General features: G+C 39.8%; 1 protein-coding gene across 4 annotated transcripts in view; it reads right to left on the bottom strand.

Moving 5' to 3' along the window:
- Window positions 1-22,885, bottom strand: part of PPM1A (protein phosphatase, Mg2+/Mn2+ dependent 1A) — a 35,992-nt gene extending 13,107 nt beyond the window's left edge. Inside the window, exons 1-3 of one of the 4 annotated variants that reach the window (XM_074868981.1) lie at window positions 22,457-22,885; window positions 6,780-7,631; window positions 4,860-4,977 (exon numbers count right to left, since the gene is read on the bottom strand). In XM_074868981.1, coding sequence (XP_074725082.1) covers window positions 4,860-4,977; window positions 6,780-7,613 — 952 coding nt within the window. In that variant the 5' untranslated portion in view covers window positions 7,614-7,631; window positions 22,457-22,885. Of the gene's footprint in view, window positions 1-4,859; window positions 4,978-6,779; window positions 7,632-17,717; window positions 17,813-22,209; window positions 22,376-22,456 lie in introns of those variants that run through there. The other 3 variants (XM_074868985.1, XM_074868984.1, XM_074868982.1) reach the window with 3 other exon arrangements.
- Between the last annotated feature and the right edge of the window lie 204 nt (window positions 22,886-23,089).

Raw genomic sequence — 23,089 nt, 5'->3', positions numbered from 1 at the left:
AGACCATATTCAACATGGCAATTGTTAACTTTGGTTCCATAAGAACCTGTAACAGATTTGACAAAGATACACTGCTGTTAACATGCACACTGGTTTTAGAAATACACAGCTATCTAATAAAAGTGGGGAAAAAAAATCTTTAATGGCTTTTCTGCTATACATCAGATGTAATAGAAGCTGTAATATCTTCCCAACAAAATGCCCTGGGCATGAGGCAGATATTAACATCAGCTTTATCGCTGCAACAGAAGATAAAAGATTATCGCCATCATAGAAAGCATAATATTTTCAAGAAACAAAAGGTTAGGCAGATGAAAAACAACTCCCATGGCTGTATCTATATTACCCAGTATCGTATCTCACTGCATTACAGCAACATGCAAATTTTAGGAACTATTACATACAAATTAAAAGCCAGGGACATCACATCTAAGAGACAGTTCCATCCTCAACTCAGGGGATGTGTGAACATTGAGCAGTTACTTAAGGCTGATCCACTCCAACTTCTGGTGAAGAGAATCTGTACTGTAGCCAGTCACGTTTGCTAAGAAATTAATTCTTTTAACTTTATTCTTAGGCCTGATTTGGTTTCCTTTCTTTCCAAGTCATAAGCACACAATTTTATTTGAACTCAAGAGATTTCAGACCACACCACCCTTCAAGAGTCACTCTTTAAATAGGGATTTTGTGAAATTTAAAGAAAAAGCACATTTTTCTTTGGTTTCTCTGTAAACATGAGCTCTTAGAAATGATAAGAGATATGAATTAAGGCTTGGTGCTGTTGATCTTCAAGTGAATACTGCAGCACACATACAGTATGCGTACATACATGCAGATATATACATGCACATATGTACATGCACACTATTCCTCATGTAATAAAGCATTTACACAGCTTGAAAAGTAGTTGAAACTCATCAGTACCACTTTTGAAAAACACTCTAGCATTCAGTTTTTGCCCTAAATGAGAATTCCAGAAAAGCAGACCAAGTTTTCATTTTTTAATTTAATTAGTGAGATAAAACACATTAAAAGCTTTCAAAACCAACAGGTAACCAGTCCTTTTTACTTTAAAAATGAAAAACAATCATGAATTACTTTTTGTGCACGTAATAGTTTTTCAGGGCTGTGTGTGTTTACAAAAAGCATCAGCTCTATTTTGCAGTCAGGCTGTGTAAATTATTTGCAAGGTACAGTGGAAACACTGTCTAATTCTCAACCAGTGTCAAACTCTGCAACACAAAGCTTTAAAGCTGTTTACTTCAAAACCTACATTTTAAATACATGACACCACACACCACAGACACCTCAAAAACTTGCCATTTCCTCAAAATCTATAGCCAAAATTCTTTTTACCATCTAGTATTTAGTAAATAATCTACCACTCTTAAATCTGAATAAGAAGCAAAGATCTCAGATTTGGTTTGCCAAGTTCCTTTATTGTGCAATTTTGAACATCTAGTAGATTCTACATTGTGCTAGTGCTAAAGTTCTGCTGTACAAAAATAAGGAATTTATAGTTTACCTATACTACACAGTTTCACAACCTGTAACTGTAGTACATTTAACATACAGTCTCTACTAAATGAATACATTTATATTTTGATAAAACTATAGATACAGACTGAATGAACACTGAAGACACAACAAATGGAGTCGGTCTGCTAGCTGTGTTTAATTTATTGGAATTATCTTCTTTCAATACATCTTACAACCCTCCCTCCCAACCTTTAATTTACTTTTAAACCTTCTACACATTTTCATGGTATCAAGTACTGGAAAAGTGTACTTACAACCCTAAAATAAAGGATTCAAAACATATCTGCTTTTTCATATTCTGAATGGGAATTTCACACAAAGTTTAAGAAAAAGCCAGAGCTTCGATTTTGTGAAAATATGGGAAGGAACATATAACAGCTAATTTTATATTATTTATCTCTATATAGGTATAAATATTGCAAGGATTATCTATTTTGGAATTTTTTATGTAAAAAACCAAGAACAGAAAAAAAGCTTAGACAAGTTTCTTTTTTGAGTCAACACATCAATAACACATATTAGTGCAAGTAATAGCAACACATTTTGGAATGACTGATTACTTCTATCATGAAGTTCACAGGATATTTTTAGGAGTAACACTGCTTTATTGCAAGTAATGGCACAAAGATGCTTCTCCACACTTGCTGTCTCTTCATTATTTATTGTAGCTATGATTCTGGACCACAAACATATCGAGATTAGTAAAAGGAAAGTCCTAAGTGGCATAGTAAGTAGAAAACTCTCTATGTTTTTAAAATCTGAATTGTCTCTCCTTATTCAAAATGACCATCAGTACTAGGCCCTATTCAGTCTTAAAATTTGCATTACTTCTTAACAGTGTAAAGATATACTCTGGGCTGAGGGACTAAAAGTACAACCAGAAAAAAATGCACATTAGTAAGCATCAAATCTCATTACTTGATGGACTACACTGAGTACTGAAGTGCCTAAAAATACATAATATGCATTTCCACTAAGTTTCCATTTAAATGAATTTTAACTTTAAATTGGTATTATAGATTAGTAAAATAATTGTAAAAGTACTCTTTGCATTTTCTAGTTCTTTCGGTTGAAGATTAGGCTTTTAAAGTTAAGCACTGCCATTCTTAGAGTACCCTAGGATAACAGCAAGATTATTCACTGTAGTGTTGAAAGCTTCAGGTGCTGTAGCAGTCCTATCTTACTAGCCAATACTGCACTATCCATTTACACCAGGAAACAGTAACTGCACAAGAATTAAGTTAAATGTAACAAAGTTAATCCACTCCTGTTCCTGAAGTTCTGCTTTAGTTCAGCCTCTCAACTTCCCTCACCAGTGACAGCTAAAAGGCCAAATTCTGCACACAGCTGATACAAATCACTGCTGGGTTGAATAGTGTTTACTACATATTCATTAATTTAAATAATATCTTTGTGCAACAATAGACAAAAGATTGAGGACAGCTCTAAAAAAGAAGCAAAGACCCTTGAGGGCAAGTACAATGTATTTCCTCAAGTTGTTCAGGCATCATCCCATTAAATTAGTGTTAAAGTGCTTTATAACTACATACAGAATCCTTCTGCCTCTATGCAAGTATCACACTGCGCTCATTCCTGAAATTTTGTATTTGTATAAATGCAAAGTACTGGCAGCCAAATTCCTTGTATGTACCATAATCACACGCAGTTCCAGTGTTTAGGTTCTCCATTTGCAAAATGAAGTGTCTGTACAAAAATGTCAGCTTTCCTCATCGTAATATTCCTGGGGTACAATGAGGCCAGCTGAAGATGCAGCCAACTCGAACATATTTTCATATTCTAGGTCATGGGTTTGTCTGAACTCAGACAAAATATCAAAGATACTAAGGTAATACTTGCCCAAAGTAGGAGAGTTAGCACGCTGTAAATTAATGTGTGAATTCACAGCATACTTGTTCATCACCAATCCTGTGAGTGGGCATACATAGTAAGATCCTCAAATGCCTGGTGCAAAACTGCTCACTGCTTTGAAATGGAGAAAGCCATCCAACACTTAACTCATGCAGTGTTACCATGTACTTGGATATTCCTGCTACGCTGTCAAAAAGATTCACACTATTGCTTTCTGTGCACCAACTTCTCCTATTAGGCAAGTGTTAGATTAAAACACAGAAATGTCTGTCTGGACATTTGTTCAGGGGCAGAACAGACATAGTTCACCAAGACCTTGTGAATGAGGACTTTGAAAAAGGTGATACTTCCTGAAGAAGCAGCTACACAGGTAGTAAGTGCTTTAAAATTGCACGTTAATTTGAACCCAGAACTCCCATGTGGGCAAGTTCTCTGTGAAATTTCTGATGCTGAGCTGTGTTAACTTCATGCAAGTTAAGGAGGAAAAAAAATAGTGCACAATATACTCCTCTAACTTACTAATCACTGACACCATAGTCGTGAAGAACTCTGTGTATCATGCCCTGCATGCTATTATGGATTCTTGGAGTATATGCACATAACTGGACTTGTAACATATAGGTCTAGAGGAGTCCACTTCAAAAATAGACTTAATCTATGCAAATAATGCATACAGCGTGTCTTATGTTTCAGAAAGAAGCTCCAAGCTGTGGTCATTTTTAAATACCAGAAGGTACTATAAACCCATTTTTAATGAGAATTCTTTTAAATCAAATTGATTTCAAGTATGACTTTTAGTTAGTTGACCTAAAATACCTAAGACTTGCAGTTTCGGTTTAAAGTTTGAGGTCTCCCGAAATACAAATGTAAAGCAAAATTTTGAAGTTAGAGTAAGATGAGTTCTCAGCTTTTGTTCATCACGAATGCCTAAAGATTAGCTTTGACAAATGCCTGATGTGCTTTCAAATAAGTATGTTAGTAGGTGCCTTAAAGGTGACAGTAACCAAGCTGTAACCCTACCATAATAGATAATATTATGGGTAATTTGTACATAACTATATGGAAAAATGGCAATCAAATTACCATCTTCACAGACACTTTGCAAGATATTCTGATTATTTAACTCCATATAACAGGAACCAGGATTTACTGTTTGGAAGTTAGCGCTGTCAACAGACTCATGAAGAACACCGAGCACAAAGGAATTATTTCTCTGCCATCCTGAGTAATTTTCAGGGCTACAGGCTGCTGCACTTTCATAGCAGATTTTTTTCAGGACATACAGCAGGACTATGTGAGTGCCTTTTTCAGAGATGTACACTAGATGGCCAGTGGCACTTGAAGGTCTATTAAAAAGCCTGTATGTGTTAAGAGTTTAGCTGTTGAAAGGGGAAAGGGGCCAGGGGGTCTGTTTAGAAACAAAGTTACTTATTTTTTTTTAAATGATCCACCTTCTACTCTGCTTTCCAGGTACTTGTCCAACTCTGCCTCTCTTTTCACCGCCTCTGGCGATACCTTTGGTGCATTCGGAAAACAGATCAATATCACACTCATGTTGTCTCGACTTCCCTGGTGGAAAAGAAAAAATTATTTAAGAACATATACACACCAGGCTAAATATACATCAAAGCATTTTACACACAAAAATTCACAAATCATATGGTATTAGAATACAACTTTTACTATTATGGATTAATATTATCATTAGTCTTAATTTCCCCCCACCTCCTTACAGAATTCCAGAAGTCTGCCCATTCATTCAGTACAACTTTTAAGTCACTTTGTTCCTTCTTCTTTCATGGTCTGAAGCCTACATGGAGCCAATTACAGACAGCCCATTGTCTTTTAAAAACTGACATTACTAATGAGTGACATGTAATTACAAAGTTGTGTTCCATTTTGTTTTAAGTACTATCCAATCATTTGGGGAAAACAGCTGAATTAGATGGGTAAACAAAACCATTACTGCTTAAAAGCACCAAGTAGGGAAGTGCTGAATTCACACAGTGCTTCCATCTAAAATCACAGCTATTAGGGTGGGGTTTTTTTCCCCCCTTTTCTTTTAAAACAAGAAAAGTTACAAGTGAGAGAATCTGTTAAAAGACCAGCTGGAAGGGGCCCAGGCCTTTACAAAAGCATTTTTTGAAATGGAAACATTTAAAACTCCAACTAAACAGAACCCTAATACTTGAATACCTTAAAATACAAACACATTCTGCTTATGAAAACTGTTTAGTTTACTTTCAATAGCCTGTACTCTGGTCTACAAACATGCATCCATATGCTTAACTTTTAACACCAATTAAATCCACTGAAGCCAGCAAGATCAAGAACAAGCCAGTGTTTAAAAACAAGAGTATATGGGCGTACGGGGAGGTGCTGACAGTTGGGTAGTGCAAAGCTTACAGCATCCACAAGCCACTGTTCTTCCCCTGGTATTTGTTTTCAGGATTACCAGACAAAAATTGTAAACAAAAATATATGCATTATCAATCTGCCAAAGTGTTGGAAAGCAATTACATTTTTCCAAAAGGGAAGCAATGACCCTGTTAGTCATGTGGCAAGAGCGGAGATGCTGTCTTGTCTCTTTAGTATCAAAAATGTTGGCTTTTTACATTATGACTTATAGCTTGTCTTTGGAAAATTGTCAAGCTATGAAACTCAATACTTCAAATATCTTCTGTAACTGCATCATCCTGCAACTTATTAATACAAAGTAGAAGCTATTCTAAGACAAAAATCACAGATTTGTTAAACAAAACAGTCCCATCTTCTCCTACGTGAGCTAGTTTCATAGCTGTATCGCACAATACTAAGTAAGAAATAGAGTAATTAAACCAGAATAAAAACTAACTTTGGAAGTCAGATCTTCATATAGTCAATAAAAAATTTTAAACTGTAAAATATGAAGTCAAAGTTCATCCATTCTGCATTTATCTTGGTGGAATTATGACAGTAATGTTACTACTACATGCCCAAGAACAGAGGGGAAGATTAGGAAGGGAAAGAATATTCTCTAGCCTGATTTAAGTCTTAAGGTTTTGTGAAGTATATTGTGAAACAGAAGGCGGCAGTTATTGTCCTTGGCTTGCCCATAAACTCCCCATCAGCTTCTAGTTTGATTACAATGTATCTGTACATGATTATAAACTCTTCATTAACCAAAACCACCCAGAAAGCCATGCTGTTTCTGTTGTGTGTTTGTTCTCCCTCTATCACCATTTTTGTGGGAATCATGGTAATTACTGTCAACAGTCATGTTAACATAAACCATTGGATACTTATAGACTGGAATTAAAACTTATTCTTAACTTGTTCATAAACTTCTAATAGTGAAAATACAGTAAACTTCTTCTCTCAAGTCTGGCTACCTTGTACAAGCAGGTGTCAACTATCTCATTGCAAACTTTCTCAAGGTCATCAGTGACTTCAAGTCTGGATCTTACAAAGTCACACAGCTCTTCGTTTCCCATAACATCCCAGATACCGTCGCAAGCCAGGATGATGAATTGATCATCATCTTCCGATCTCTCAATTTCATAAACTTCAGGCTCAGGTGAGACTAGCTGTTCTGTAGGACCTTTCCCATGGACACATTTGTAATCAAAGTCCCCAAGTGCCCGTGAAACAGCAAGAGAGCCATTCACACGCTGAATCATTACAGAGCCACCTGCATTCTGTATACGCTCTTTCTCCAGTGGATTACTTGGTTTGTGATCCTGTGTGAAGAAGTGAACCTTCCTGTTTCTACAAAGTAAACCTCTCGAGTCTCCACAGTTGATGAAGTATGTATGTTGGGGAGAAATCATGACACCCACAGCTGTCGACCCACTTCTGTCTGCGCCATGTTTCTTCTCAGAGATGACTCTCATGTGTTCATCAATTTGCAGAAAACCCGTTCTGATGCCGCTCTTTACACTTTCCACAGATGGTGGCCCATCTGGCCCTTTAAAATCCTGGTTGCTCGTGATGTGATCTAATAAATGCTCACAGCAGTACTTGGCAACCTGTGATCCAGCGTGCCCGTCGTATACAGCAAAAAATGACCATCCATCAAGTCCATTTGGCAAACCAATCACAGCCGTATGTGCATCCTCCATTTCAACTCGCCAGCCTTGCATACTACTCAGACCATAACGAAGCCCATTCCCTTGCCCCTGGGCATTATGCTTCTCCATCTTTGGCTTGTCTAAAAACGCTCCCATGATGACTTTCCTTCAGTTCTAAAAAGAAAAAAAAGGATTATTAAGATATTTCTTAAACATCTCTTGTTTAAACATCCTATTGGAAACCATTAAATAGCAGCCTAAATAATGTTAAGACAAAAATACACAGATATAAAACTGACTTTTCTGTGTCTCTCAAGTCAAATTTGCATTGCTTTCATCTAATTTAAACAAGGACGCTGCTACTACCTGAACTGCACTTTTCATATTTTTGTAAGTATTTTCAGCTGGTTTACTTGAACTTGTATTCCACAGTCATTCATGGTTCTGACAAAAGCCTCTAGTATAGTATGTATAGAACTAGTTTGAAAGAAGACTTGTTAACTGACACATCTGAATAGCTATGTTCCCTGCGATTACTGAGCCAAGAAAGAGTTCAATGTTTCCAGTACAGTGGCATTCCCTAGATCCCTACCTGCTGGCCACAAAGTCCAGCTCACACTCTGCTTTTCCAACAGTGGCGGAGAAACAAAAGGAAACGGATTAGGTTTTCTTTTGGGGAGGAGGTTGGGGGTTTTTTGTTTTGTTTCTTTAAACAGACAAAGTGATCTGAATGATCAACATGATGCCAGAGCCTGCATAAAGGAAGAGGCAACACTGGTTAACTAGGAGCAGGACTCAGAAGGAACAGAGCAGCTGTCCCTTTAGGCAGCAGCAAGCCATTAGTTTGGCTCAGCCATCTTGTGAAAGCTCATCCGTAGATTTTCAGTTAAATTACGCAGCAAGCTTCTCAGATGTCTGTGCTGCAGATTTACTTAAAACCTTAATGTATTCATGCTTCACTGAAAGACAACTGCCCCTGACAAGTCTAAGGAAATCTGTTTGAAAATAAAATCACAAGTATTGTAAATTCATGCTTCCTTATTCGAGTCAGACCAATATACTGCACACCCTATCCTCCTCCACCTCCCATCACTGGGATGTGATGCAGCAAATATTCATGCTTAAGAGAATTATATTTGCAGGCAGTGTAAACTGACTGGTTTATCTTCATGGCTTTCACACCCTAACCATTCAACCCACCCATCTAATCCACATCAGTTTATTTGTGCATTCATTATTAAAAAAAAAATCATACAAAATAGGTCACACATTTTACATACTTGCAAATTCTGCCCTGGGAAGCATCAAAGAGCGTGCAAATCACTGTTATACAATAAAAAGTAATGGAACAAGACTATGAGCTTTTCTATTTGAAGATGGTGGATAAAAATTAACCATGAGAAGAGTCTCTGAAACAGATTTTACCTGAGGCCCCAACTAAGCAGCTGCACTAACAGAAAAGTTAGTACACTATGGGTTTTAGAAGTTTTTAACTTGGATGTGGAATGCATTTGATCAGATTTCTAAGTGATAACATCACTTTTTACTAGCATGCTTTTGTTGCAGTACAGCTCTAGCTGTGACACTATATATCCAACATTTCACATTGTCTCTTCCAGCCACTACCAACCTTTCTAAAACATCTGTATGTGTTAGAATAAACAGTCAAGAAATGTTTATATTTGATCTCACCGCAACAGTGATTCAAATGTGAGGCATAGGGACTGGATATCCACTCTTTGGCTCACATGCTTTGTTAACAGAAACAAAAGCCACAGATACTACTTCAGCTGTAGGGAGAGAGATGTCAGCAGCAGCACACCTCTGCTTCCTCTCACCCTAGCCGCTGCTCTTAAGTTCTGTCTCTTCTCAAGCCAACACAAAATATTGATGCCCACGCAAACTGTAACTAGCCAACAAAATATAGAAGACCTGTGTACGCTATCCTAAGCACATGCATGAGGTTCACATTACTGCAGTTGCTAGGAAAAAAATACGACTTAGACTTTTTTATCTTCACATGCAACTCTAGTGAAGTCAGAGTGATCAAAATAATTACAGAATGCTGCCATAAATCAAATGGGGAATTATTTTGCAGAATAATAGACTTTTTATTCATTCCATGATAGCAGCAGAGTTTAAACTAATGCCTAGCACTTTCTTATTGTCAAAGAGAAAATAGTATGCAGATATTCAATTATTTCACCTTAATTTAGAGCTCAAAAAGCAGAAACTGCCCTGACAAATACCACATTTTTGTGAAGTATTTTACATTAGTACTGTGTTTAAAACAAAACAAAATAGAAAAGCATTAGAAACAGGATACGGTTAAACTGACCACAAGCGCTGTCAAATTCGGATTAAAAAAAGGCAGTTTTCCTTCCAATCTCTCACATTACAAGGTACACAATATTCAGAGTTGTGCTTTGGAAGCTGTTTGTCCCTATCAGTAGTTTGTCATGTAACCCACAATTAACAATACAGGTCATATGCAGTTCTAGCTACTCATACAGAACGCTAGCACACTTCAAAAACGAAACAAATCCACTCTCCATTCAAAAATCAAGCTGCCTTATCCCTCCCCAGAACGTAAACTGAAAGCTGTTGCTATTCTAAATTAAGCCTTGTAGGTGAGATGTTGACACATGATTCTTCAAGGGCACGAGCTACCCACCATAGATGCGAATACAACCAGACAGAAGGATAACCACAATGTGGTCACATAACTTCTGCTTAGGAAATTATTCACAGCCCGTAGCATAAAGTAGTCACCTTCTGAAAACTGCAGTAACAGACTGAAGTTGCCTTCCTTGCAACACTCTAGCTAATCATACTCTACCAGAATGCCAGTCTAAACTTGTACGAGAGTAAGCCAGGTTTTCAAAATCCTCACTGTATCTGAAGGGAAAGCATAGTTTACGTGTGGATAGAATGAATATGCCAAGCCTCTAGTTCTTCCAGAATTTCAATTCTTGTTCAGAAAAATTTGAGTTTAATATGACCAATCTGTGAATTCTTATGAAGCAGAGGCTACTTGCTACTTCTCCCCCCACACCCTTATGTGTGGCTAAAACCTGAAGAATTTAAAGTCTTAGTTATAAAAAAAATAATCTTAGTTTTAAAAGAAGGTACAGACACACACACAAAAAGGCTGACAGAAGCAAGCCATGCCTCCTTCCTGCTGAAAATATCTTTTAGGTCTGTTTTTGAGTCCCTATATACGGAAACATCTTTCACACATCAGTGTCTACCTAAATCACTAGTACGTTCTTCATTCTTTCTGGAGGTGGTTTGTGCACTATATTAAGTTGGAATGACACCTTTACTTAAGCATGTAACTGTACGCAAATCAGATTAACCTATAGCAGTGCAAGCACCCAAGTTCTAGCATGACTTTGTTATGTAATAACACTGAAGAGAGAAGTCAGACCCAGATCAGTCTGCATCCATGATGTGCAAAAAAGCAACAGATTCTGAACATGGTTTAACTTAACCCTCTCTTACATTTCTTTAGTCACCTTTCTCAGCAGAAATCCTCCTCTTATGACCATTATTCTCCAAATAATTACCCTTCCCCTTGCCCTTTTTAACCCAGCCACACATTTCTGCAATCATGTTAGAAAACTGCAGTCTCATACCAGGAGACAGAACCAATCCGCTATTCTGGAAGCCTCAACTTCCAGGATGCTTGAACGATGCACACACATACTAAAGGAGACAGACATTCTTCCTACTCCTATTCCACAGCTTCTCTGGGCAACTGGTTCCAGTGTTTCACCACCCCCGTTGTAAAAAATTTCTTCCTTATATCTAATTTAAATCTACCCACTTTCAGTTTAAAACCATTGCCCCTTGTCCTGTCACTACAGGCCCTGGTAAAAAGTCCCTCCCCCCATCTTTCTTATAAGCCCCCTTTAGGTACTGGAAGGCCGCTATAAGGTCTCCCCAGAGCCTTCACCAGGCTGAATAACCCCAACTCTCTCAGTCTGTCCTCATAGTGGAGGTGCTCCAGCCCCCTGACCACCTTCATGGCCTCCTCTGAACCCGCTCAAGCAGGTCCATGTCCTTCTTATGCTGCGGACCCCAAAGGTCTGGAGGTTGGGTCTCATGAGATTGGAGTAGAGGGGGAGAATCCCCTCCCTCAACCTGCTGGCCACACTTCTCTTGATGCAGCCCAGGGCACAGTTGGCTTTCTGGGCTGTGAGTGCACATTGCTGGCTCACAGTCAGTTTTCCATCCATCAATAGCCCCAAGACCTTCTCTTCAGGGCTGCTCTCAATCCACTCATCACCCAGCCTGTATTTGTGCTTGGGATTGCCCCGACCCATGTGCAGGACCACATCACAGTTCACCATCTCCATATCAGTGACTTCCATTAGTTTCTCCTAAAACAGCTTTCTGCAGTCAAAGCTCCTGGGGTTTGGCTCTGAAGAAAGAATAGAGAGGCTTCTGAGCAAAACTAAATGTGAAAATGGACTCCTATGCATAAAAAGGTCCTCGCATCTATGAGTGCATCTAAACCATGACTTCTGAAATGCTGATTTTGTGGAGGTCAAACTGAAGGACAGCCTCTACAGCAAGTACACAAAAAACTCAAGTTGCAGTTTGCAGACAGAAAAGCAAGAATACTTTACAGGGCCTAGAAAAATCAACACAAATAACAAGATCTTGGATAAAACACAAGAGTGCCAAAATTCAAAGGACTGCAGCATTAGAAACAAAACTCAAATAATGAATGGAGCATGCCAAAGAGTCAGTAGCTAAACTCCTTGAAAATAGACACAACTGGAGAACAGAATGGCAAAGAAAAGGAGGGTAATTAGTATACCAGACCATGGACAACCATGGACAACCACAGATACATCACTGGAATGCATGAAATCTCTTTGCCCCTTCATTTGTCCCTCAAATTGTGCTATCCAGACAGCACAACTATAATGCCTTCTGATACACAGGAAAATAAATTTTACTGTTTTGCTATTTGCTTATTCATTTGCATGAAGGTTCAAATAAAGATAAGTCTTAAACTGTTCACAAAGGATTGTTAATGTAGCTCCACGTACCCCCCCCGTAAGAAGACAGTTTATTTTCCACAGAATTCAGACAAGGATTTGGTCGTCTTGTCCAAGAAAACCAACCACCCCCATCTGAAACTTGTACTTCAACAATATGTAATTTAATAATCCCTTTTAAACAATGTTCAAGTTGTATTCCTTCCACTAGGATAAGCTGCTTATATGAACCACACTGAAGTCACAGGCACTTTTTCAAACTAAGCTGAGAAATGTCCCCGTACTCTAATTTCCTGGAACAATTCTCCAAGTGACATTTTGCCCTGTGTGTTGTAATGAGCACCATAAAGAAAGATTACAACCTTTACTTGAACTACAGGACTCAGAGCAAGTCACCAAATTATACAGACTGCTACTGAATAGAAAAAGGGCATTTGATCACTTCAACTCCAATCTGATCTGTGGTACTTTTCCCACTGCCTTAAGCAGGCTGGATGCAGTAACCAGTCAGCACGTAATTGTGAAAATGTGGAAACATTTTCAGAAGTCAGCGCCTGTTGAATTAAAAACTAACAGTACATACTGGATGCCCCAGATCAATTAATGTTAACAAACAACATGTCAGAGATCATCCCAGGGATCGGAAGAATGACTAAAATAAAACAGAACACGCAGATGAGGAGACATAATTACACCACAGTCATGGGCTGAATGAAGTCATGAAGAAGTCTCTTGCCAATGAAACTATTTAAAAACTATTGGAGGCTATATGACTGAGTTCTGGCACTCACAGTTCAACAACATCAATAAAGTACTGAAAATTACAGTTGATGTCTCTGAATGTGTACTTTCAGACACAGGAACACACGGCCAACTAGGAGACGTGAATTATCTACGACACAGAGGTTAGAAAAAAATACAGAAATAAGGTTATTTTAATAAACATGGACTAACACACAATTTCCCCACCAGCTGGAGATGCAACTGTAGTTGTGTTATATTTTGGTAAGCCAATTGCAAACAGAAGAACATAAGAAGCAGCTACCCATAGGTGTAAGAATGCTTGTAATTAACTACTTTTTGGTTTAGGACAGATGTAGGAGCTATGGCATGTGGCAGACAAAGGGAACAGGGAAAGGTAGACAGCTGGACACATTAGTGTAAAGAAAGTAAAGAGAAATATCAAAGCTCTCAAACAGGCCTTCAGACAGGCAAGAACATCTATACATGGATGCAAGTGAGAGACAGGGGAAAAAAACCCCCAAAGATAAGCAAGTTAATGACTCTGTGTGTCCAAGGGAAAGTATGAATTGTTTCAACCTTTCCCCACTTACCCTCCCTCTCTCCCTGTAATTAATATGCAACAGTGATTACAATTACAACTTCATACCACAGCAGAAAACACTAAATCACTGCATCTCTGATACAGACATCTATGAGCTCTGACCTCTTGATAGCAGGTCCTCAGGCACTGCCATTTCACTGAGCTAGGTTGTTCTGAGAGTCGTTTTGGTTTTTAAACATAACTTCTCTTTTGCTTAAAATCCTTTCTCCTTGCTATGAGCTGACAGCCTTTCTGAATGCCTTCCTGTATTAAGCAGCAAAATATTTTATCCCACTTGTTTTCCTATGCCAATTTATTTTTTGTGTGTGTACAGCAGGGTAGGTAGGATTTAGGAGAGGACTGCTAAAGCCTCAGTAGTCTTCTGCAACATAGAAGGTAACCATTTCTAAGTTAACACTCTCCCTCCAACATCATGTCTCAGCTTTTTCTTAAAACATCTTTTTTTGCTCCTATCTCTCCTGCAGACAACTAAACCTGTTTCAAGGTTTAACTAGGAGCTGCAATTCTCAATATGAATGTATGTAGGTTCAAACACCCTCCAAAGGAGATGTATGTAATGTGATTTTTGAAAAAGCAAGCCCCGGACATTGAAAAAGGTAATTCATCTCTCTAACAAATTGTTCCTGCAGAATTTTGAAAGACAGTGATGTAGTTTCAAGATCTCTTTATGGACTTGCTTTCATTTTGCTCTGTGGTCAGTTACTGAAGAAAATAACTTCTTTCCAGAATCACTAGGATGACTGCTGGGAATAGAAAAATCACTACATTGATTTTAAGAGGAGATACAACTTGCATCCACAAGTACCAGTCACTCTTCAGGATCATAATATGACTGGCACCCTCAGAACACAATTAAGGTAATATTTCTTGGCCCAGACAGAATTCTTGCTTCTTTCTAAATATTTGTACTACAAATTAGAGGTGAGAAAGCATAAGAAAACAAAAGCCCAACTAAGCAGCAGTATCAAAGTACTAGCAGCTCAATCGCTATGAAAAACTGTGTAGACAACCAAAATGGCATTAACAAGTACTATGAAAATCAATGAGGTAGTTCTGCATAAATTCATATGCTGCTGTCTGAACAGCATGAGAATGAAAAAAACCAAGGTCCTTGCTTGAAAGCATTAATAAGCAGAAAACATGCCCATGCTGGTGTTTAGTTCAGCACCTTTCTGGTTATACTTCATTTTCCAAAGATTTCTTACTTAAAAGTGTTGGAAGATAAACAAAAGACACTCATTTCGGTCACAGAGATTAGACAACTGCTTTGTTAATAGCACACAAACTCCTGCAGACTCCAGCCAAAATTCAAAGGCCCATTGAAGCAAGCACTGTAAAAGGAACTGGAAGATCCAAGAAAGCTGCAGTCTATGTAGACAGAAGTCGGGAGAAAGAAAGGCCTTGCTTCATTCTATATATCAATGAGATGCAGTAAAATTCAAATTTTTTGAAAGAGCAAGCAAACAAGGGAAAATAAGAATTCCAACCAAACTGTTCATGTCAGAGCTATGCAGCTATTCCAACAGAAAGAAAATATGGGCAAAAAGGAAACAGAAAAAGACAACACAGAAGAATGAGGTTACAGTAAGTCATAGAAGTTGAATTACAATTTTTCCAGTATTTGTAATACCAAGAGTGTTCTGCCACTGTCATCTACCATCATAACAGAGTATTACCCCACTCCTAGACATCGTGTGCCTAATTGGCCATTCTTACTTGAGTACAAGCCACTGAATGTCCAAGAATCGAACAGATCTGAACATATCGAATGCTCCAAGTAACACCTAAAGCATCCCTGTTCTTTAGATTTCATTTTTTTGATCTCTCATTTGCAGCCTGAAGCCTCAGCATCTTTGTTCACTGCTAGTATTATCAACCAAACAATACCTGCCATAAAAAAAAAGCTGAAGATTCATAAAGGAATGCTTTCCTTAGTGGAAGAACCACACTCTTCCACTGCTATTTCTGTGTCAGAAAAAACAAAACAAAACAAACCCCAAACAAACAAAAAGCATTTGCCTTTTTTTTTTTTTTTTAAGTTCAGCTAAACCTATTCAGAAAGATCAAGACAGAACTGGAGTTCTAGCCCATCCTGCCACTACCCAAAAGAGGAAAGTGAAGCTATTGGGTAAAAGGCTTCTGGACCAGAATGACTTATCAGAATGACCAGGACTTCAGGTTGTTCCAAAGCCACTGGAGTGAAGTCAAGCTACTGCCCATTTGTCTTTGTCAGTGTTTTAGCTGAAGTGATAAAATAAACTAGGAAAAAGATGCTATGCAGAAAAAGGTCCCAATGGGATTATTTGCTGAGACTCTGAAAACAAAGGGAGGCTTGAATAACAATAATTTAAAAATCAACAAAACATCAAATGCATTAATTGAACCATTTCCGAAATACAAGTCTGAACAAAAAAAATCAGACTCATGCACACTCAGCCTTTCTCTCATCTGTCATGATGAAGTTAGGAAACTGCCAGTTTTTTACAGTTACCATAATGTGGTACTGTCGCCTGTGGTAATGTGTACAAATTCTTATAGAAACCCACCATCCTTCTGTCATACTGTTTCACTGATAACCCCACCACGAACATCTTAAATTTTAAGTTAATAGTCCTACACACCTTAAAGAAAATTGAACACATGAAATTGTCACAGTATCTCCTCTTTAATTTTTAGTCTTTGAGACTTCACAGTTGCTCAGCAAGGTCACTGCTCTCTTTAAAAAATATTTAAAGCTTTCAGACTTCAGATCTTCCTAACTTCAACAATAAGCATCAGCCACCTATTTCTGATTTGTCTTATGAGTAATTTATCAATATGGAAGAATAAAACCCAAGTGAAAATGAAGTTTATACAGCTAGTACTTAGGAGTAAAATGAAAATAAACTATTTAGAGAAAATGCAACCAGTATGCATGCACCCAATGATTAGATGATGATGTCTGCATGAAGGCCCCAAAATTTCTTGTTTAGCCAAGTACTCAATATTAAGAAATAATTCAAAGTAAGATACATAATTTCCCAGAGCCTTCATGCTATGATAAAATAGTAGTGGGGCTCTAATCTCAGCAACATTACCACTATTTTGGTGAGGATATAGCAGAAACATTATACAGGACACTTTAAACCTGATGACTACACACGAGAACAAAATAGGAATAAAATAGGAAATGTTCTGAAGTGTACAGCTGTAACCTGGCTTTGCTTGCAAGGAAATGACATCAAAACTATGCCAGAAGCACATTAAGACCTAGAAGTCAAATCCTCAAAGCTTAGGAAAAGCCAGAGTTTGTTCATTTGTACATACACAGAGCTTTTATTTACAAAGCTATTTTGCCCTCACATCCCCAGCATTCCTATCTCATTAAAAGGACAAGGATAGAGGATGACTGCTGCAATAAAGTAGATTTTTCCCCCAAGACTACATAAAAATATAAAAAAAGAAACCAAGGGAAAAACCTTATTGTTTTTGCCTTTTATGCAGACAGTAACTTTCAGGACAGAAGGCTCCCCTCTGAGGGTCCCACTGATTACTGAGTTCACTTCTCACTATCAGTGCAGAGCTGACAGACTTGCCCATGATGAACAAGGCAGTGAGGTGCTCTTCTGAGTCCAAACTTGAGTTCAGTGCAGCTCTAAATACTCTGGTCACCAAAAGAGGCATTATCAAATTCAACTGTTCTTCAGAATATAAGCAGTGCTAATGCCAACATTTCCTAAATTTATAGGGCCTAATTCGGTAGTCTCTGAATGCTTCTTTACAGACAGAAGCAGAACTAGATTTTTAAGAAGGGTCTGTTCAAATACTTATTATAATTGACTGGGGGAACCATAAGATTATTTACTGATAGAAACTGATTCTTTCTCCATGAAATGTTCCTACAATTTAATGCTAACCACTTACCTGCCCACATTTTTCCACGTTCTGCAACCCTTTCCAAAGATTGGGTTTTACTTAACTTAGCAGACAGCTGGAGAATTCCTTAAACTCATCTCCAAACACGAAGAGCTTAAGCACAGTTCACATAGTTCTTGGGGCTACTGCACTGTTGGGTATTTTACAAGAAAAAAATACAACAAAATTTTATGCACAAATACCTGGTCAAGACAAACAGAGACTACCATTCAAATTCCAGTTCAAAAGTACAACTGGCAGTTAAAATGAATTGTATGCATAGATACAGAAAATCCTTCAAGTTACAGCTGAGACCCAAACATGAAAGCACATTTCATCCTCTAGGTCAAAATCCAGCAAGGCATTTAAGCATGAGAGCAACATCACACATCTGAGTAGTCCCACATAATTCAGTTGCACGTGGCGTATCAGCGTAAGCACATTTAAGTGCTTTATTTAAACCGCAGCTATCAGAATACAAGTCATGTTATACGTGAGTTTCTTGGGTTTGTAAGCTATTATCTTAGAAGACTTTAGAGACCTTTTTATCTACTAAATATTCTTACCTGAACTGAGAACTAAGATGTTAGCAATAAAGAGGCTAATGTACTTTTTCCTCTGTGTGTAAACTGCTAGCATTTCTCTACATTTCAGTATTGAAGCCTGATTAGCCAGTTTTGTTTTTTTCTTTGTATCACTCTTAGATGTTCTTTTGCTAGTATACTGCTACCGAGTTTACGCTCTAAACAGTAGAAGTGAACTTCATTGGAACTACCTGTAGATGAAGGAAGTTTTTATTCCATTTTAGTCACATATAAACACCTTTTTAGAAGAACTGTTAAAAAAATCTGAGCAACTGTTTCACATATTTATAAACACACTGTTTTGTAGACTTCAGTAGCAAGCTGAAATATTAGTTAATTTTACCTGCATGTGAAAACAAAAAAAATTACAATGAACACCCAGCAAAACAAAGGCTCGTTCAGTTTAAACACAAATGGGAAAAAAAAAAAAAAAAGGTAGAGACTTGACAGACATCTGTAACTTAGTATTTGGTTTAACACAGAACACAGTTTAGCAGACAGAAATATAGAAAAGCAGACCTTATGGCACCGGTTTAACACCAGTAACACTCAGCTGGATACTACCTCTACCCAGGAACAAAAATGAAGTTTACTCACTCCCATGGTATCACACTTGCTCTCTTCTCCTGGCCTGATTACAATTTCCTTGGTCTAAGCATTCTTCCTAGCCTAAAGACTCAAATGATTTACTCTAGCAATATTAAATCTTAATAAATCCTAAATTGTTCCTTCATGGACAGATAGCAACAGGAGCAACAAAAAGAAGCTACAAGGGGTAATGCTATTTCCACCATGATCCACACCACATCATGGCTCAAATACACGAATCCTTCTTAAAACAACATCTTTATGCGCTGGCTAATGGAATGTACATAAAATGCCATAAAAATCACATTTTAGGTGCATTCCCTGGATCTTCTAGATATCCTAACACCACTGGCATTTTTTCAGGGATTACATATTGTTTCCATGGACTTTATACTTTGCAATTTGTCATTCTTTCAATAAAGAGCATTGTCGTTTTAAGCATGTTTAAATTTTACATGAGTTTATTTTTTATCCTAGTATTTTAAACTGAAATTTGGATCATGTGACTAAAAATACAGAGATCAGTAAGAATTCAGCAGTAAAGTATTATACAAAAAGAGCTTAATTTTCAAAAGAACAAATGAAACTACGGGTTGCATCATTCAGAAACAGTTACAGATGATACACCAATGTTTCAAAAAAAATGTAAAAGTGGGGTATGATCTATGAGAAAAGAGGAGCAAAAATTACAAAGGGTCACATGCAATACTAAGAATAAATGTTTGGCTCAGGTATAGCTATGCTAAGCCACTATTGTCTTGACTTCAAACGCTGTTACTACTCAAGTCTTTAAAATGAGTTGCAGTTTTGCAGAGACAAAATGAATACAATTATTTTACAGTACTTCTCATTTCAAAACTTGCTTATTTAATAGCAGAACCTGCGCTATTCAATCACTTAATTGTAATGCAGTTCTGCTTAGCCAATTATGTAAAAAAGTATTTTTACATCAGAACAGACCTGAACATGTAAAAATTAAGTCAATAGTAATGTCAATATTTTAGTAAGAAATATGTTACTGCTAAATCACTTATATTTAGGTCATCTTGTGAAAGCAGCTGCTTTATATTCCCCAGTTCCACTAAAAAGGAAAAGTGCAATAAGATCTCTTATTGACAGCTGCATTCAAAAACATACCAGTTACATAAGTTTGCAAATTATACTGTGCCAGAGTTAAATATCTAAGCATTTTAACGACAGTTCTTAAAATGCTATCTCAGCAAGAATGACTCAACTTCACTGCATAAGCTGCACTCCAGATAAGAAGCAACTAGCTTGATTTTATAGAAAAAACTTTTTTGTATTCTGCTTTAATTCAAATTGCACTGAGTTCTTCTTGTTCAGACCTGCAAGCTTCACCAGTCATTTGGCATTTCCATCTCTCCTCCTCGGTTTCAGCAAAAGTATCTCAAGCTTACCTATAGACAGTTAAGTAAATAGTTGGAAAACAGGTATAGTTTTCTACTGTACCTCAAGGGGAGAGATTTACCAGACAACCACCAACCAAAGGACTAAACCTATAAACCTTGTCTGTATAGGAGAAAAACATGGCTACGCCAGAAGAGTATGAGAGTACAGACCAGCTCTCTCCAGTACAAGCTACGTTTATCAGAGGGTTTTATCAGTTATCTATGTCTGTGAGGAAAACATTAATAACTGGCATGATGCATCAGCAAGTCTTTTACCCTTAGCTCAGTCTCTCATACAAAGGGTAGACCCAGAAAGGCCTGGATGAGAAAACTTTAGGAGCAGCTGTCCCTACCCCAGGGAAAAATGTTGGTACACCTATCAAAACTGTTTTCATTCAACACCTTTCCTTTGACTGCTACTTGGGCTGGATAAGTAAAACGTAAAACTTCCCTGACCCATATTTTGTTTCCCCCATCCCCTGTCTCTGCTGTTATTTATGGAAAAACTATGAATAGTAACAGAAGGGAAGCTATCAGAGGAGAAATGCGGGTAGAACTTGCACAATTCTTGGGTCATTTGGCAATTCACACAGGGTCCTGAGTAACAGCAGCCGTCTTGCTTTAATTCCTCTAGTGCTTCACAAATCCTGCTTCAGCCACCTAACCCCTGAAACAGTACATGTACAGGCTCAGGAAAGTGCTATGCGGGCTCGTATTTGGAAAGCCATTTCCTAGAATCACAAGAGTTAGAACTTTTACTTTATAAAATGATTCTACTTACTCTTGATGTTAAACGTCACAATCTAAGGAAAACATATCACCTACCCTCAAACCTACTGCCCTCAGGATCTAAAACTGCCTTCTGCTTAAAAAAATAAAAGATTCCTTTGTCTGACACACAGGACCTTAAACCTTGAGGTTACCACACAGGCCATCTAAATGACCAGCACTTTCTCATTTGACAAAAGGTACAACCCAAACAAAAAATTAGTTCCTCACAAGCACTACTGTAAACTTAAACGTTAGTTTTGCAACAACAAAATCTTGCCATACACATATCAACACTGAAATATTTCAATTGTACTGAATAAATACAAATACATATCAAACAGATGTCTACAAAATCAGTTCTTCTGAAACTACTAACCTGCAGCCAGTCTTAAAGCTGTATCATATCTACTATAGTACAAGCTAACATAATGAAAAGGTTAGACGTAGTCTCGGAACCTCTGGCATTTAACACACAAGCCTAATTACCCAGTGCATCGCTGAACAACTTTTTAATCGAGGAGAGCCTTTCCTTCCATCTACTTTTAACACGCACACTATGACAGATCACTGACCACCAGCATAACCTTTGCTCACGACATTGTTTTCAAAGGCAGCGAAATCCCTCTCAAACTTTAAACGCCTGAAAGGCGTTGGCAAGGAAAACCGTCCGCTGCATAATAATGTCACTATTTGGGGAGTGCTTGATGCTCCGACCCTCGCTAGGGTGGGGTGCTTTATAAATAGATGCGTGTTGTTTTTATTTTTTTTTTCCCCAGTGCCGTGCCCCAAGCGTTTGGGTGGCGATGGGAGAGGAGGCTGTTTATAGCCATTATTAAATGAACTCTGAATCGGCCAAGAAAAGGAGGGGGGAGGGAGGGAGAAAAGGAAAGCTGCTGCTACCTGAGCCAGGCCCCAAACCCTGCTCGCCCTCCTCCTCCCTTTCTTTCCCCATGCCCAGCCCCAGGGGGCTGCCGTGCCACCCCCCACCCTTTCGCGAAGGCGCCTGCAATGCAGGGGCTGCGCAGCGGAGCCCCGCGGCCAGGCCACCCTCAGCCCCGGGGCGGGAGGGGGCTCCCGGCAGCAGCATCCCAAGCAGGCTCGCACCCGCGCCGCCCCCCTTCCCATTTCCCTCCCTCTCACCGCCCCGACCTGGTTGGTACCAGCTGCCGGGGATGACGCCTCGCTCCAGGCCAGGGCTGCAGGAGGAACGAGCCCCCCCTCCCCCGCTCCCGCGGAGCCGAGACGGAGCGCAGCCCCCGCGCAGGCCACCCCCGGTTGTTTACAGGCCCCGGGGCCCAGCCAGCCGCGGCCCTCCAGCGCCCCGGCGTCGCCCGGCCCCGCCGCCACCCCCTCACCCCGGCCCGCCGGAGGCCCCGCACTGCGCAGCGGCACTTACCCCCCCGGCCGCGGCGGACGGCGCCGGCTGTGGCGGGCAGGGCCGCGCTCCCGAAGGTGCGTGGGGGCAGGGAGGCCGGGGGCAGGCGGGGACGTCCGCGGTGGGGCCGGCGGGCGGGCGGGCCGGGGGAGAAGGGGAAGGAGGGGGAGAAGGAGGAGGAGGGGGGGGGGGGGCACCCGGCTGGCGGCCTCGCCTCAGTTCATTCACAGGCGGCGGCTGTCGAGGGCGGCTCTGTGCCCAGGGGGAGCCCAGCGCTCATCTCGCCTCCGCTCCTCGACCCCCCCTCCTCGCTCGCCGCCGCCGCTGCCCCCCCCACTCCTCCTCCTCAGCCCCCTCCCGCCCGCCCAAGCTCCGCGCCTACTCGCGGAGCCTCGTCCGTCCGTCCGTCCGCCCCCCCCCCGCCTCTCTCCGCGCACACACACACACACACGCACTGCGCCGCCTCCTCCTCCTCCTCCTCCTCGCCTCCCTTCTGCGCAGGCGCACCGGGCGCCGCCGCCGCGCGCCTGCCTGCCGCCGCTCCCCTCCCCCCGCCGCGGCCACCGCGCGCGCGCCGCAGGGTTGGGGAGGCGGGAGCGCGCGCGCGCGCCCCCTCGCTCTTCCCCCCCTCGCCGGGGGGGGGGGGGGGGCGTG

This window comes from Strix uralensis, chromosome 4 (assembly GCF_047716275.1).
Source record: "Strix uralensis isolate ZFMK-TIS-50842 chromosome 4, bStrUra1, whole genome shotgun sequence".
Classification (NCBI taxonomy): domain Eukaryota; kingdom Metazoa; phylum Chordata; class Aves; order Strigiformes; family Strigidae; genus Strix; species Strix uralensis.
Note: the sequence above shows the minus strand (reverse complement) of the source record. Positions and strands in the feature narration are given on the sequence as shown.